We start from the raw sequence: 14,332 nt of genomic DNA, 5'->3' as shown, positions 1-14,332 counted from the left end.
CTAACCCTGGGCAACAATGATTCCAAAGAAACTGACCGGATTAAACAATATTCCGGACTAGACAGCAATTAACTGACAGGAACATCATTTTAGACAAGATTGTAGAATACACGATATCTGGATTGTACAAGTTTCACTGTATAATAATCACACGATTGATTTTCATTTCTCTTGTGCAGTCTACAGGTTTATATTTACGTACTATTGTTTGTGCACTACTACCTAACCAGCTGTCACCATATAGGCTATGTAGCTTAGTCATTAAAACGGTCTTATTTCAAACGGATATTTGAACTAGTCCTTTCTGCTTCAGAAGACCCCGCCTTCACCATGTTGGTATGTATGCTTTGGTTGAGGTTGCTCAATATAATGTCTATCAGTTAATTTACATAGATATACTTTGCCTGAAAAACGTAATATACCAGCTTGATTACATAGTAACAAGTGTAAACGAAATGTTGGAAATGAATTTATATTGATTGGTTGTAATCTATTTGCATCAGACTGATAACATTATAACAGTCAATGATTAACAAAACATTTTAACTGGATATTGCGGAATGTCTATGATCGTATAAATGAACGTTTATTTTGATCAACTAAGGCACATAATTAAGTGACTGTCAAATTCTTAGGAGCAAGAATATATGTGTTCTCTATAATATATTATTATATTATAAATTATAATTTTAGTAAAATCTTTATTCAGAATGTACGCCACAAAATTTTTAGAAACTTAGGATCGCCAAATTATTCTGCGTGTATTTTAAACCAAAAGCCTTGAAATTCACAATTTTGAAAGAGGCACCATTGTTTATCATAACTATACACTTAGCATGCTTATTTTGGTTACTTAATACCCAAAGGCAGATCAGAGTAACAGAGAGAAAATGCATTTCCACTTTATAACCACCAGTTGTGCACACCAACCCAGAGGAACCACTGAACCCTGGGGCCTCATATTTCAAAATTTTGGAAATTTTATAAATTTCATTTCATCAGAAATGGGTTATTAATATCAAAGAGCAGGTTTCAAAGTATTACTTTATTTTCAGACTATGTAACACCCCCCCCCCCCCCGGCATCTGCAGTACCCCTAACGCAGGGGCCCTGAAATTAACCATTTTGGAAGAGGCATCTTTCTTTATCGTGAATATATACTTAGATCATTGGCATTATACCAAGGAGCAAAGGAAAAGATTTCCAAAGAATTCATTCGTTTTCACAATATAATCATTATAGAGCCCCACCCTACACCAGAATCCCTGACCCAGGGGTCATGAAATTCACAAATTGGGAAGAAGCATCCTTCCTCATCAGAACTATGAACATTGTTCATTGGTTTTATACCCAGGAGCATAGGAGAAGATTTTTAAAGAATTTATGCATTTTCACTATACATGTATAATCAACAGAGCCCCGTTCTAACACCAGAATCCCTGACCCTGGGGCCATGAAATTCATAATTTTGGAAGAGGCAGACTTATTCAATATAACCATGTACTTAGTCTATTTGATACCCAGGAGAAGAGAAGAAGATTTTTCAAAGAATTAATGTATTTTCACTATATAAACAATTAAAGAGCCCCGCCCTAGCACCAGAACTCCTCACTCATGTGCTATGAAATTCACAATTTTAGAAGAGGCATTCTCGGTCATCATAACTATGTACTTAGTTTGTTTGTTTAATACCCAGGAGCAGAGAAGAAGATTTTCAAAGAATTAATGCATTTTCACTATATAACCAATAGAGCCCCCCCCCCTTACACCAAAACCCCTGACCCAGGGGCCATGAAATTCACAAATTGGGAAGAAGCATCCTTCCTTACTATAACTAAGTACATAGTTCTTTGGTTAAATATCCAAGCACAGAGGAGATTTTTAAAGAATTTATGCATTTTCACTATATAATCAATAGAGCCCCGCCCTAACACCAGAACCCCTGACCCTGGGGCCATGAAATTCACAATTTTAGAAGAGGCAATCTTATTCAACAAAACTAGGTACTTGGTTAGCTTATTTTATGCCCAGGAGCAGAGAAGAAGATTTTCAAAGTAAAAATGCATTTTCACTATACAGTCTATTGAGCCCCGCCCTAGCACTAGCACCCCGACCCTGGGGCCATGAATTTCACAAATTTGGTAGAGGACTCAATGCTGATTACAATCATGCCAACAGTTTGACTGCTTGATGTCCAGGAGCATAGAAGAAGATTTTTAAAGATTGCACTAATTTTAGTGGTTTTGGCCCCACCCCTCGGGCCCCAGGGGGGCAGGGACCATGAAATTCAACAAGAGGCCCACGGGCCTTATAGGTCACCTGAGTATCATGTAACAACTTTCCAGCAATTGTATTTGGTTCTTGTTTTAATCCAAAAGACATGAAATTCACAAATTTTGAAGGAGGCACCATTGCTTATCAAAGGGCAGATTTCAAAGCATTAATTTATTTTTAGTCAAAGTACCACCCTGGTACCCCTGACCCAGCGGCCCTGAAATTATCTATTTTGAAAGAGGCCCCTTTCTTCATTATAAGGCCAGCATTTTTTTTATGTTTAGGTTTAGTTATGAACATGAGAATAAAAAGTCCCGAAGGAGAAGGAAATTAAAAAAAAATTTATAAATCAATTATTAACATTTGTACATTCTTTTTTTTATGCTATTCTAATAGGCTCCTTACCACTGGACACATAATGCTTACAAATAGGAAAGTAGAACATTTAATTGCTTATTTCATCATCTGCCAGTTTGGGCCAGTTATATAAATTTTGTGATGTTGGTCAAAATATATTTTTAAAAATCAGTTCTTTAAAAGTCTTTCAATATATCTTCATTTTTAGGTCACCTGAGTAACTCAGGTGACCTATTGCTATCTGTTTTCGTCCGTCGTCGTGCGTCGTGTGTCGTGTGTTAACATTTGAACATTTTCAGCTTCTTCTCTAAAACCACTGAACCAATTTCAACCAAATTTGGTATAGAGCATCTATGTGTGAAGAGGAACGAAAATTGTGAATTTCATGGTCCCCGCCCCCCTGGGGCCTGAGGAGTGGGGCCAAAACCACTAAAATTATTGCAATCTTTAAAAATCTTCTTCTTTACTCCCGGACATCAAGCAGGCAAACCTTTGGCATGAATGTAATGAGCATTGAGTCCTCTACCAAAATTGTGAAATTCATGGCCCCAGGGTCAGGGGTACTAGTGCTAGGGCGGGGCTATATAGATTATACAGTGAAAATGCATTATTTCTTTGAAAATCTTCTTCTCTGCTACTGGGTATTAAATAAAACTACTAAGTACATAGTTATGATGCCTCTACCAAAATTGTGAATTTTATGGCCCCAGGGTTAGGGGTTCAGGTGTTAGGGCAGGGCTTTGATTATGTAGTGAAAATGCATTTATTCTTTGAAAATCTTCTTCTCAGCTTCTGAGTATTAAATAAACTAACTAAGCACATAGTTATGATGAGCAAGAGTGCCCCTTTCAGATTTGTGAATTTTATGGCCCCAGGGTCAGGGGTTCTGGTGTTAGGGTGGGGCTCTATTGATTATATAGTGAAAATGCATTAATTCTTTGAGAATCTTCTTCTCTGCTTCTGGGTATTTAATAAACTAACCAAGTAGATAGTAATGATGAGCAAGAGTGCCTCTTCCAGATTTGTGAACTTTATGGCCCCAGGGTCAGGGGTTCAGGTGTTAGGGTGGGGCTCTATAGATTATATAGTGAAAATGCAATTAATCTTTGAAAATCTTCTTCTCTGCTTCTGGTTATTAAATAAACTAACTAAGAACATAGTAATGATGAGCAAGAGTGCCTCTTCCAAAATTGTGAATTTTATGGCCCGAGGGTCGGGGGTTCTGGTGTTAGGGCGGGGCTCTATTGATTAATAGTGAAAATGCATTTATTCTTTGAAAATCTTCTTCTCAGCTTTTGAGTATTAAATAAAGTAACTAAGCACACAGTAATGATAAGCAAGAGTACCTTTTCCAAAATTGTGAATTTTATGGCCCCAAGGTCAGGGGTTCTGGAGTTAGGTGGGGCTCTATTGATTATATAGTAAAAATACAATAATTTTTTTAAAATATTTTCTTTTGCTTCTGGGTTTTATGCCAATGATCCAAGTATATATATTTATGATGAAGAAAGGTGCATCTAGCAAAGTGTTTTTTTAAATGCCCCCTGGGTCGGGGGGGAGGGGGGTTACATAGTCTGAAAATAAATTAATGCTTTGAAATCTGCTCTTTGGTATTAATAAACCATTTTATGATAAAATTTGCAACATTTTGAAATATGTGGCCCCTGGGTCAGTGGTTCCTTTGGGGTGAGGTGCACAACTGGGTATAAAGTGGAAGTGCATTTTCTCTTTGTTACTCCGATCTAACTCTGGGTATTAAGTAAATAGAGTAAGCATGCTAAGTTAATAATTATGATAAACAATGGTGCCTCTTTCAAAATTGTGAATTGTGAATTTCATCGCCTCTGGTTTAAAACACGAAATTTAATTGTTTGAAAGTTGTTACACAATACTCAGGTGACCTATAAGGCCCGTGGGCCTCGTTTTAATATGTGTTAGGTGAATGTGTAGACATTGTTCTAAAATTTAATTGATGCCTAAAATTATAATATTCCTATCATAAAACTGACAGGGAGTATTGGGGAGTAGGGTGAACATTTTTTCAATTAAGTGTAAAATAATTTTTCTGGCTGATACAAATGATACTACATGCCTGTGTATATTTGTAAATTCTTGCCTTTTAATAGTTGAATTTTTTTTTATTTCTTCAGGTTATTGTTTATTTCTTCCTCAAATGGACTTAACTTCTCCCATAGTTTTATTCATTACATCTGATGCATAAGCAACCCTTTTCTGAAGAATGATGCTTAGACTGAAAGCTATAACAGAAACCTACACAATGTCGCTGGCAATATGCAATAGCTACCACGGGCAGTTTAAAACCTGGGGGAGGAAAATGATTTACAGACAGATACTTTTAAAACGAATACATAATTATCTCACCAGCATGTCATTGTGCAACAAAGTCGTCAGCATTTTATTTGTCCTTTGAACGGGTGAAACGTTTTGAATGGTACTCGTATCGATGAATTTTACACTAAACCAAGCTATCTTCTCAGATCTAGCTTTATTTACCCGCCGTTTCATCTTAAAACCGGAAGTTCGTAAATTTGAAATCTCGATCCCGACTCAAATTTGACATCGGAAAGTCTGAAAATTCAAAACATTGAGTGGAAGGTTTGTAAAACTGAAAATAAAATAAATCCTGGCCTTAAATATGTAATTAGATCATTAGTATATTAATCAGGAGCAAAGGATAAGATGTTCAAAGAATTCATGCATTTCACTATATAATCATTAGAGCCCCTCCCTAAAACAAGAACTCCTGACCCTGGGGCCATAAACTTCAAAATTTTGGTAGAGGCACTCTTGCTCATCATAACTATGTACTTAGTTAGTTTATTTAATACCCAGGAGCAGAGAAGAAGATTTTTAAAGAATTCATGTATTTTCACTATATAATCAATAGAGCCCCGCCCTAACACCGGAACCCCTGACCCTGGGACCATAAGATTCACAATTTTGGTAGAAGCACTCTTGCTCATCATAACTATGTACTTAGTTGGTTTATTTAATACCCAGGAGCAGAGAAGAAGATTTTCAAAGAAATATAGCATTTTCACTACCTACTTATTTAGCCCCGCCCTAGCACTAGAACTCCTGACCCCAGGGCCATGAATTTCACAATTTTGGTAGAGGACTCATTGCTGATTACAATCATGCAAACAGTTTGACTGCTTGATGTCCAGGAGTAAAGAAGAAGATTTTTAAAGATTGCATTAATTTTAGTGGTTTTGGCCCCACCCCTCAGGCCCCAGGGAGGCAGGGATCATGAAATTCACAATTTTTGTTTCCCTTTACCCATAGATGCTTTGTGCCAAATTTGGTTGAAATTGGTTTAGTGGTTGCAGAGAAGAAGCTGAAAATGTTCAAATGTTAACGCACGACGGACGACGCACGACGACGGACGAAAACAGATAGCAATAGGTCACCTGATTTTACTCAGGTGACCTAAAAATTTTGTTCCCCTTTACCCATAGATGCTTTGTGCCAAAATTGGTTGAAATTGGTTGAGCGGTTTCAGAGAAGAAGCTGAAAATGTTCAAATGTTAACGCACGGCGCACGACGACGGACAACAACGGATAGCAATAGGTCACCTGAGTTTACTCAGGTGACCTAATAAATAACCAAAAAAAAAGTTGAAAACTTTCTCTTTTTGTTATTATCGGAAGAAGCATTTTAGAGTTATATATATAACAGAAAATCATATAAAGTTAAGAAAAAAGAATCGATGACATTTGACCTTGCCTTGCAAATCCAAAGCTTAAAAAACGAGAATAAATTTGACATTATGTCATTGTTCTTTGATAAAGATGAGTCGCACAGTTGTGAAATGTTGATGAAGCTGTCATATCTTCTTTATAGACCCGCATCGATTCTTTGAAAAGATATCTGACTGAAGTAAGACCGAACAATATACGCCCTGGTAACAGGCGGTGTGGGGTCGATGTTCGAATCACCCCTGTTTAACCAATCGATCCCATTTTACGTATTCCCCTTTAGCAATGTAGTAGACATTTTATAATTATATAATATTACCCGGAAAACACTTAACGTATCATGTATGCAGGTAAGATATACCTTTAATTTATTTCTTTATGTTTGTTTAAGTCAAATTCCAAATCTCAGAAAGACATATCTACATGTAAAAAGATTTTTTTCCAATTCAATATAGGGGCTGTATTATGAGCGGGTACGAGTTTGATAATCCTAAACTTCCCCTCTGTGCTAACGAAAACATCAAAATGAAGTATATGGGGGATCAAGATATTAAAACACCTTCGGTTCCTTGTGGAAATTCCAAAAACGAGGCGAAACTCACACTTGGACAAAAGATCGACTACCGAAGAGAACTGATTCTACGGCGGCGTCATATCGTAGATACTGAGTTTACCCTCGCCATGATTGGAATTATTCTGATGGTGGTAGAGACAGAATTGTTCATTACTTACGGCATGGAGAAAGTTAGTATCGCGTCAATTACACTTAAAACCATCATATCTGCAACTACAGTTATTTTACTCATTTGTATTTGCCTAAACTATTACACTGCCGCAAAAATAAAGATGTTGGATGCGGGTCTAAAGGAGTGGCACATGGCAATGTCGACATGGAATTGGTTTGGTTTAGCTCTAGAGCTACTTATCTGCAGCATCCATCCTTTTCCAGGTGACGTCCGATTACCCTACCTTTCTCCTGATGGAGTGAGTCATACAGTTAGTTTGGACGCTGTGTTGTCCATTGTTATGGTGGCCCGTCTTTACTTGGTCGCTAAATTTGCTGTTGTCCATAGTGTGTTACTAACCGATACATCCATATACAGTATCGGAGCACTCAGTAAAGTTAAAATCAACACCCTATTCGTTTTCCGAGCTGCAATGAGAAACAGACCCGGACAACTTTTACTTTTGGTCATGATATCAACCTTTGTTGTCAACACATGGGCAATGAGAGCATGTGAGCTGTATTATGAAAGAAAGAACTATAATAAAAATTCATACATCGAGTCTATGTGGTTGATCGCCATTACCTTTCTCACTGTAGGTTATGGCGACAGGACTCCCCAAAGTTACTGTGGGAGATACATTTCCATAGTAACGGGTGCCATGGGCGTGATAACAACTGCCCTTTTGGTCGCCATTATTGCAAGATACCTCCAACAAACAAGATCTGAGAAATACGTCTTCAACTTCGTTTCACGATTGCAGATCGTATACCGAAAGAAAACCGCCGCGGCAAACGCCATTAAGGCGGTTCTGAGACTCCAAATTTTGAGGCGATATGGCGACGAATTTAAAGGAGAAATACGGAAATACGAGGATAAACTGAAGAAGGCTCTTCAAGAAATTAAGAGTGCGAAAGAAGACATGGACCACATAGGCGATGATGCTGTGGGAATTCTAGATGTAGCACATAGTGTGGATAAAATCGTGAATGAACTGGATAGAAAATTTGCAGAAGACAAAGAGAATCGAGAGCGTATGCAGATCATTGATCATAGATTGGATTCTATTGAAACGAAGTTGAATAGTTTATGTGATTTGATGTCACAAAAGTCAAAATAATCATTTTATGTCCTTCAAAAAGTCTTTCAACATTAATATGCAGATCAGGGGAAATTATAAGCCATTTCATGACCACATTTAGTATGCTTGTTTTCACATAATCACAATCTGCACTTGTAAATTTATAAATTGTGCAAAACTGCGACACGCCTGCATCAGAGAATATACTTACACCTCAGCTGTAACATAAGGTACACGTACAAAGTGATCCCCGTAAGCTAGATTTAGATGACATCTGTATGATAAATATCGTTTTCGAATATAGCAAAAAAAGAAAAAAAAAAGGGATATGGTTCTAGTCAAGGTTAGCGGATCTAAGTTACTGGTAATTTTTAACAAAAAAAATTTACAATCGTTTCATTGTGATAATTATAAATTATCTTTTCAATCAAAACTTGATTTCAGTAGTAAACAGCAAATATTTTGTGACCACATGAACATTTTCCCTTTTGTTTATATAACGATCACGTAAAATCAAGCAGTAAATGAAACTGGGCCCTGTGGTGATAACTGATTAAAGAGGAATACTGTATATTGTTTTTGTCAGTGTCCAATTTTTTGTATTAATGGAATTTCTAGAGCGACATGCAAGGGATAAAAACCAGTATTAATAAGAAAAAATTTCAATCAGCTTTTAAGTAAATGGACAAGGAAATAAAAGTTGAACGTGATTAATAAGAAAAAATATTAATCAGCTTTTAAGTAAATGGGCAAGGAAAAAAGTGTAACGTGATGAAACTTTGAAAATTGAATACTAGTATTTTCATGTATTATTTTAAAAAAAGTAATTGTGAATTGATGTAATAAAATAACATGTAAAGGCTTATCGCTTTTTTTATATATACTTAACGGAAACAAAACAAAGTGATTATACTTAATGGAAACAAAACAAAGTGAAAACGAACTCAAAGTACAATATTTTTATATATGTAATTAATATTAATTTTAAGCAATTCTGGCTAAGAGTTTATTTGGAGAAAGGAGTTTCAATTTTGTTCAAATGAAAGGACACTCCCTCTTCCAAGGGAAACATTGAAGAAATAACAAGAATCGTGTGAAGTCATTTAAAAATCTTCTGAAGATTCCCTGTGCTGGAAAAGATGGAACTTGCGGAACTTAACAAATATATACGTAAGCTTCCTGACAAAGTGTTTGCCATGCTTCAAATGGAGTCCTTAAACCGGCACTCGGAGACATTAAGCAGTGAGGGATATTTATCGTGCCCTGTCGTGACATTGGGCTTCCATTTTTAAGGAGTCATTCGAAAGACCAGCAACTTTCACTTCAAAGATCCGAGCTCTTGGCGAAGGAGGAACGTACAGTTCCTACTATATTTAGGTCCTGTGGATCCGTCGCTGCCAAGGTTTAAACCCATGATATTCCAGCCAAGGAGCATCTTTAGTTGTGAGATAGAATGAAAGAGTCCACTGCAAAATTTGAATTGATAGACAGACAAAAGGACAAGCATGTGACACCCAATTTGACTTTCCCCACAGACAGTTGTAGGACAGACAAGTTGAGACATCATTGCCAAAACCGTTTTGTCTGCTCGCTTGGGTGACATAAATTTTCTGTTGATTAAAATCTAAAATGTGCCAAATTCAACAGTAACTATTTCTTTTGTATATACTTCTCCTTGATTTTGTTTAGAGTGGATTTGGCTTTACTAAAATATTTCTTGCTTGTAAACAGACGACATGCAGTTTGGTTGATTGCTTGTTTATTGTTAAACGTCCCTTTCGAGAATTTTTCACTGATATGGAGACGCCACCACTTGCCAAAGGAGAGCTGCAAATTTTGTACCTATAGTAATATCATCTTCAAAACTTTTATTTTACTGGGATAATCTTTATTTCAAAGTTGAGCATATTTAGTGGAAAATGGGCTTACTAGAGCTATTAAAAATGAATTTTGAACATGCCAGCAAATACAGCGACACTGGACCTCGGTTTATAAGGTCTCATTAAATCAAGGATCGGTCTCTACGTTCTACAGTGGGATTCGAACCCGCGACGTAAGGATTGACTCCTGACTTACCGACTCCAGAGCAGACGCTCTAACCATTGCGCCACGCGGGCGACTTCAAATTGTTTTGGAAACAAACCAGAAGTGTTTGGAAACAAACCTGGCCTAGTGGCTATAAAACTTAGACGAGCTCACTTTTGATCTCAGTCTCACTTTTCCGCTATTAAAAAAGTGAGACTGAGGTCAAAAGTGCGCTCATCTAAGTTTCATTGCCCCCAGCCCTGGAGTGTTTGGTACATGTACATATACTCGTATATGTTAAAATCCACGCATGGAAAGAGTGATCACTCTGAAATGGTTTGAGCTGTTTTTCAAGCATATTCTATGTTCAGAGCGCTTGTCCACCATTATCATATAAAGCACTGCAGGCAATAAAGCACGGACATTATACAGTAAAAATTTTGAATTCGATGAGTTTTTTGAAATAAAATTCAATGATTTTATATAAATTAATAAAAGTAAATTAAAGTTAATTTAGATATTTAGATGTATGTATTATTTTTTTTTATATGATAAAACCTAAGTAAAATAATATAAACATTAACATGTAAATAAAATTAATCCAAATATATACTATAGTATTTTTTATGATTTTTCTTATTAGCTCTACTGGTCAGAGACCAGAAGAGCTTATGCGATAGTAATGCGTCCGGCGTCCGTCCGTCTGTCTGTCTGTCCGTCTGTCTGTAAACAAGTTTTCAAAATGCTACTCCTACAGTTTTGGTCTAATTTCAATATAACTTGGCACACAAGTAGACTACACTAAGATACATAATTCTGTATATCGGTTTTTGATTTCGATGATATAATGTTGCCGTGGTTACTAGAAATAGAAATTTCTGTGAAATTCTTTCAAAATGCTACTCCTATTACAGTTTTGGTCTGATTTCAGTATAACATGGCACACAAGTAGAATACACTAAGATACATAATTCTGTGTATCGGTTTTTGATTTCGATGAACGGTGTTGCCGTGGTTACTAATAATAGAAATTTCTGTAAAATTCTTTCAAAATGCTACTCCTCCTACAGTTTTGGTCTGATTTCAGTATAACTTGGCACACAAGTACACTAAGAACATAATTCTGTGTATCGGTTTTGATTTCGATGAACGGTGTTGCCTTGGTTACTAAAAATAGAAATTTCTGTGAAATTCTCTCAAAATGCTACTCCTCCTACAGTTTTGGTCTGATTTCAGTATAACTTGGCACACAAGTAGAATACACTAAGATACATAATTCTGTTTATCGGTTTTTGATTTCGATGAACGGTGTTGCCGTGGTTACTAAAAATAGAAATTTCTGTAAAAATGTTTCAAAATGCTACTCCTCCTACAGTTTTGGTCTGATTTCAGTATAACGTAGACTACACTAAGATACATAATTCTGTATATCGGTTTTTGATTTCGATTAACGGTGTTGCCGTGGTTACCATAAAAAAACCTAGAAATTTCTGTGAAATTCTTTCAAAATGCTACTCCTCCTACAGTTTTGGTCTGATTTCAGTATAACTTGGCACACAAGTAGAATTCACTAAGATACATAAATCTGTTTATCGGTTTTTGATTTCGATGAACGGTGTTGCCTTGGTTACTAAAAATAGAAATGTCTGTAAAATTGTTTTAAAATGCTACTCCTCCTACAGTTTTGGTCTGATTTCAATATAACTTGGCACACAAGTAGACTACACTAAGAACATAAAGAGACTTTATCAACGATCATTATTCTATTTATTGCTGTTGTAAAGTTTCAAATCCCAGCTGCTTAAGTAATTTTCTCTTCCTTTGCTATAAGTTCAAACCAGTAGAGCTTCAGTCTCGACAGAGACTTCTGGTATATTTTGAAACCTTACTGTTAATTCATAATATAAACATAGACCTGCATTGAATCCACTTTAGGTCTATGATATAAATAGTGCAGGAAAATGAAATTGATCCAAATGTTCTCTGTTATAAATATATCAAGAAGCTTTTCAAACTTTGACTGTTATTTCATAAACAAAAACTGAATTCATCGCTAATTGTTTCTTAATTATATAGATATATTCGCCTCTGCATCCAAAGTTTTTGTATTCATATCCAATTCTCATTCAAGTGTGAAAATTCAAATTGGCTCCTTAAACAAATGCATAAGCATCTAATTTATTATGATAAGAAACTATCTCACTCACTCAGAATATAACAAATATATAATCTTGCAGCCATGACCAAGCAACCAAAGACATTTTATGATAAAAAAAAAAAAATACATATACTAGAAGAGAGAGAGAGATTGTCCATAAAAGCCGGCTTCATTCGTTGTAAAAAGTCATTTGAATTATGTATAATACGTATACTACATAACTTATCACAAATGTATTCATCTCATAAACAGAACCATCTCATAAACAGTCGTAGTACTCATGTTTGTACGCGTACATAGGAGAATCAATACTGGAACAAAAACAACAGTCAACTAGTGTTTTGATCCTAGGAATATTCATATTCTGCAAGTCCTTCTACGACATCTTAAAAAACACTACAATGCTTAGTTCACTTTTTCCTTCGAAGAAAGGATAAACAAACAAAATTTCCATAATCAATTTCATTATTGTCTTTAGACCCTTGCTTTCCATATGTTACTCTTCATTTCGGTTCATACTTTTATGTTTCTTTAAAAAAGAATGTTAATTTGATATATTTATACCCACCGCTTGAAAAGTGGGAGGGCATATAGTAATGGGATTTCCGTCTGTACGTCCGTCCGTCCGTCGTCTAGATCTGTTACGCTTTATCTCTTATCCGCAACTCCTCTTATACTACTGAGTGAAATTTAATGAAACTTTCACAGAATCTTTATTACATATTGCCATTGTGCACCTCCTATTTTACTTTTATATTCAACACGTATTTTAGGTTTCCCATAGCAAAACATGGACATTGCCATTATATGTTTACCTATGACGTCACATTACCATAAAACAATATGTAGCAACACATGGACATTATGGGAGGCGGGGGGTATCATTTAGTGAGCTCATTGCTCACAATACCTCTAGTTTTGGTGTTTGTAGGTTTATTACAAAAATTTTTAAAAAATGTTTATCCTTGGCCTGGTTAGTCAGAGTTAGCCTGGCACCGCCGGATGAAAAGAATTCCCTCTCCTTTTCTTAGTCTATGTAGAGAACTAGGCAACGATGTCATTGACCATCAAAAAAACCTTACGCAAATAACCTATTTCGTTTGATTTAGGACTAAAGTTTTCAAAGTCATTGCTACTGCTATTTATTTGTAGATGAAACTTCGTTTCATTTTTGTTGCTTTTTTAATATAAGTATTATATCAAAAACAAGCACTATATTTTACACGTAACTTTAATTTGGGGACTATGGGGTGATCATCCTGCCTCGAACGGGCTGACAATAGCACGTAATTGCTCTTTAAGCAATAAGGCTGGCTAAAAATTACATGGCATTTGGTAAGCAATTTGTTTTAACCATAGGATCAGAATTTACTTTTCCAACAAAGAAGATAAAAATGAAAAATGTTCTAACTGAATTCGGAACGTTATGAAAATGATACATGGTCATTGGCTCTTTCAAGAGTGGACAAGGTTATCTCGGAAAAAAGTAACATCATTTACCGCATGATAGACAAATAGAGATTTAGTTAAAGACTTGTTAGAAAACAAAACTTCAAACAGTGATCGACCACAATTCCTTTCCAAACTTTAATTTTGATTACAAACATAAATCATTTATGTTCTTATTCGTACCACTCAAACGAACATAAATAATTTATAAAATAAACACAAACACGTATATTAGGATGTGAAGCGCTCTGATAGTGCAGTTTACTTATAATACACAGATTGTTACAAATACATATCAATCTTCTTTAATTGTCTTCCTTTCTACAAAATAAAACAAGATTTTTAAATATAAAATCTTTTTAAAACAAGTAAAGCAAGGGCGGGTGGGTGGGGATTCAGTTATATGCACTAAAAAGAGCCTTCGAATGGCTTTAGAATATTCTGTGCTAAAAGCGGTCAGTTAAAACCCGTGCAATGAATATTTAAATGTCACCTGACAAGGTGACCAGCATTACAGCCAATAGATTACAGATATAAATAAAC

General features: G+C 35.7%; 1 protein-coding gene across 2 annotated transcripts; it reads left to right on the top strand.

The window, feature by feature from the left end:
* Positions 1-222: 222 nt before the first annotated feature.
* On the top strand, positions 223-8,429 carry LOC134277655 (small conductance calcium-activated potassium channel protein 2-like). 2 transcript variants are annotated; one of them, XM_062759977.1, is made up of 2 exons: positions 223-336; positions 6,807-8,429. In XM_062759977.1, the coding sequence occupies exon 2, from the start codon at positions 6,817-6,819 to the stop codon at positions 8,194-8,196; it is 1,380 nt and encodes a 459-aa protein (XP_062615961.1). In that variant the 5' UTR covers positions 223-336; positions 6,807-6,816; the 3' UTR covers positions 8,197-8,429. The 2 variants fall into 2 exon arrangements, with proteins under 2 accessions (XP_062615961.1, XP_062615962.1); XM_062759978.1 differs by lacking the exon at positions 223-336 and adding an exon at positions 6,624-6,701.
* The last annotated feature ends 5,903 nt before the right edge of the window (positions 8,430-14,332 follow it).

The sequence above is a fragment of the Saccostrea cucullata genome, unplaced genomic scaffold (genome assembly GCF_032062105.1).
Source record: "Saccostrea cucullata isolate Sc308-1 unplaced genomic scaffold, CSIRO_AGI_Scuc_v1 ctg1289, whole genome shotgun sequence".
In the NCBI taxonomy this organism is placed as follows: domain Eukaryota; kingdom Metazoa; phylum Mollusca; class Bivalvia; order Ostreida; family Ostreidae; genus Saccostrea; species Saccostrea cuccullata.
Note: the sequence above shows the minus strand (reverse complement) of the source record. Positions and strands in the feature narration are given on the sequence as shown.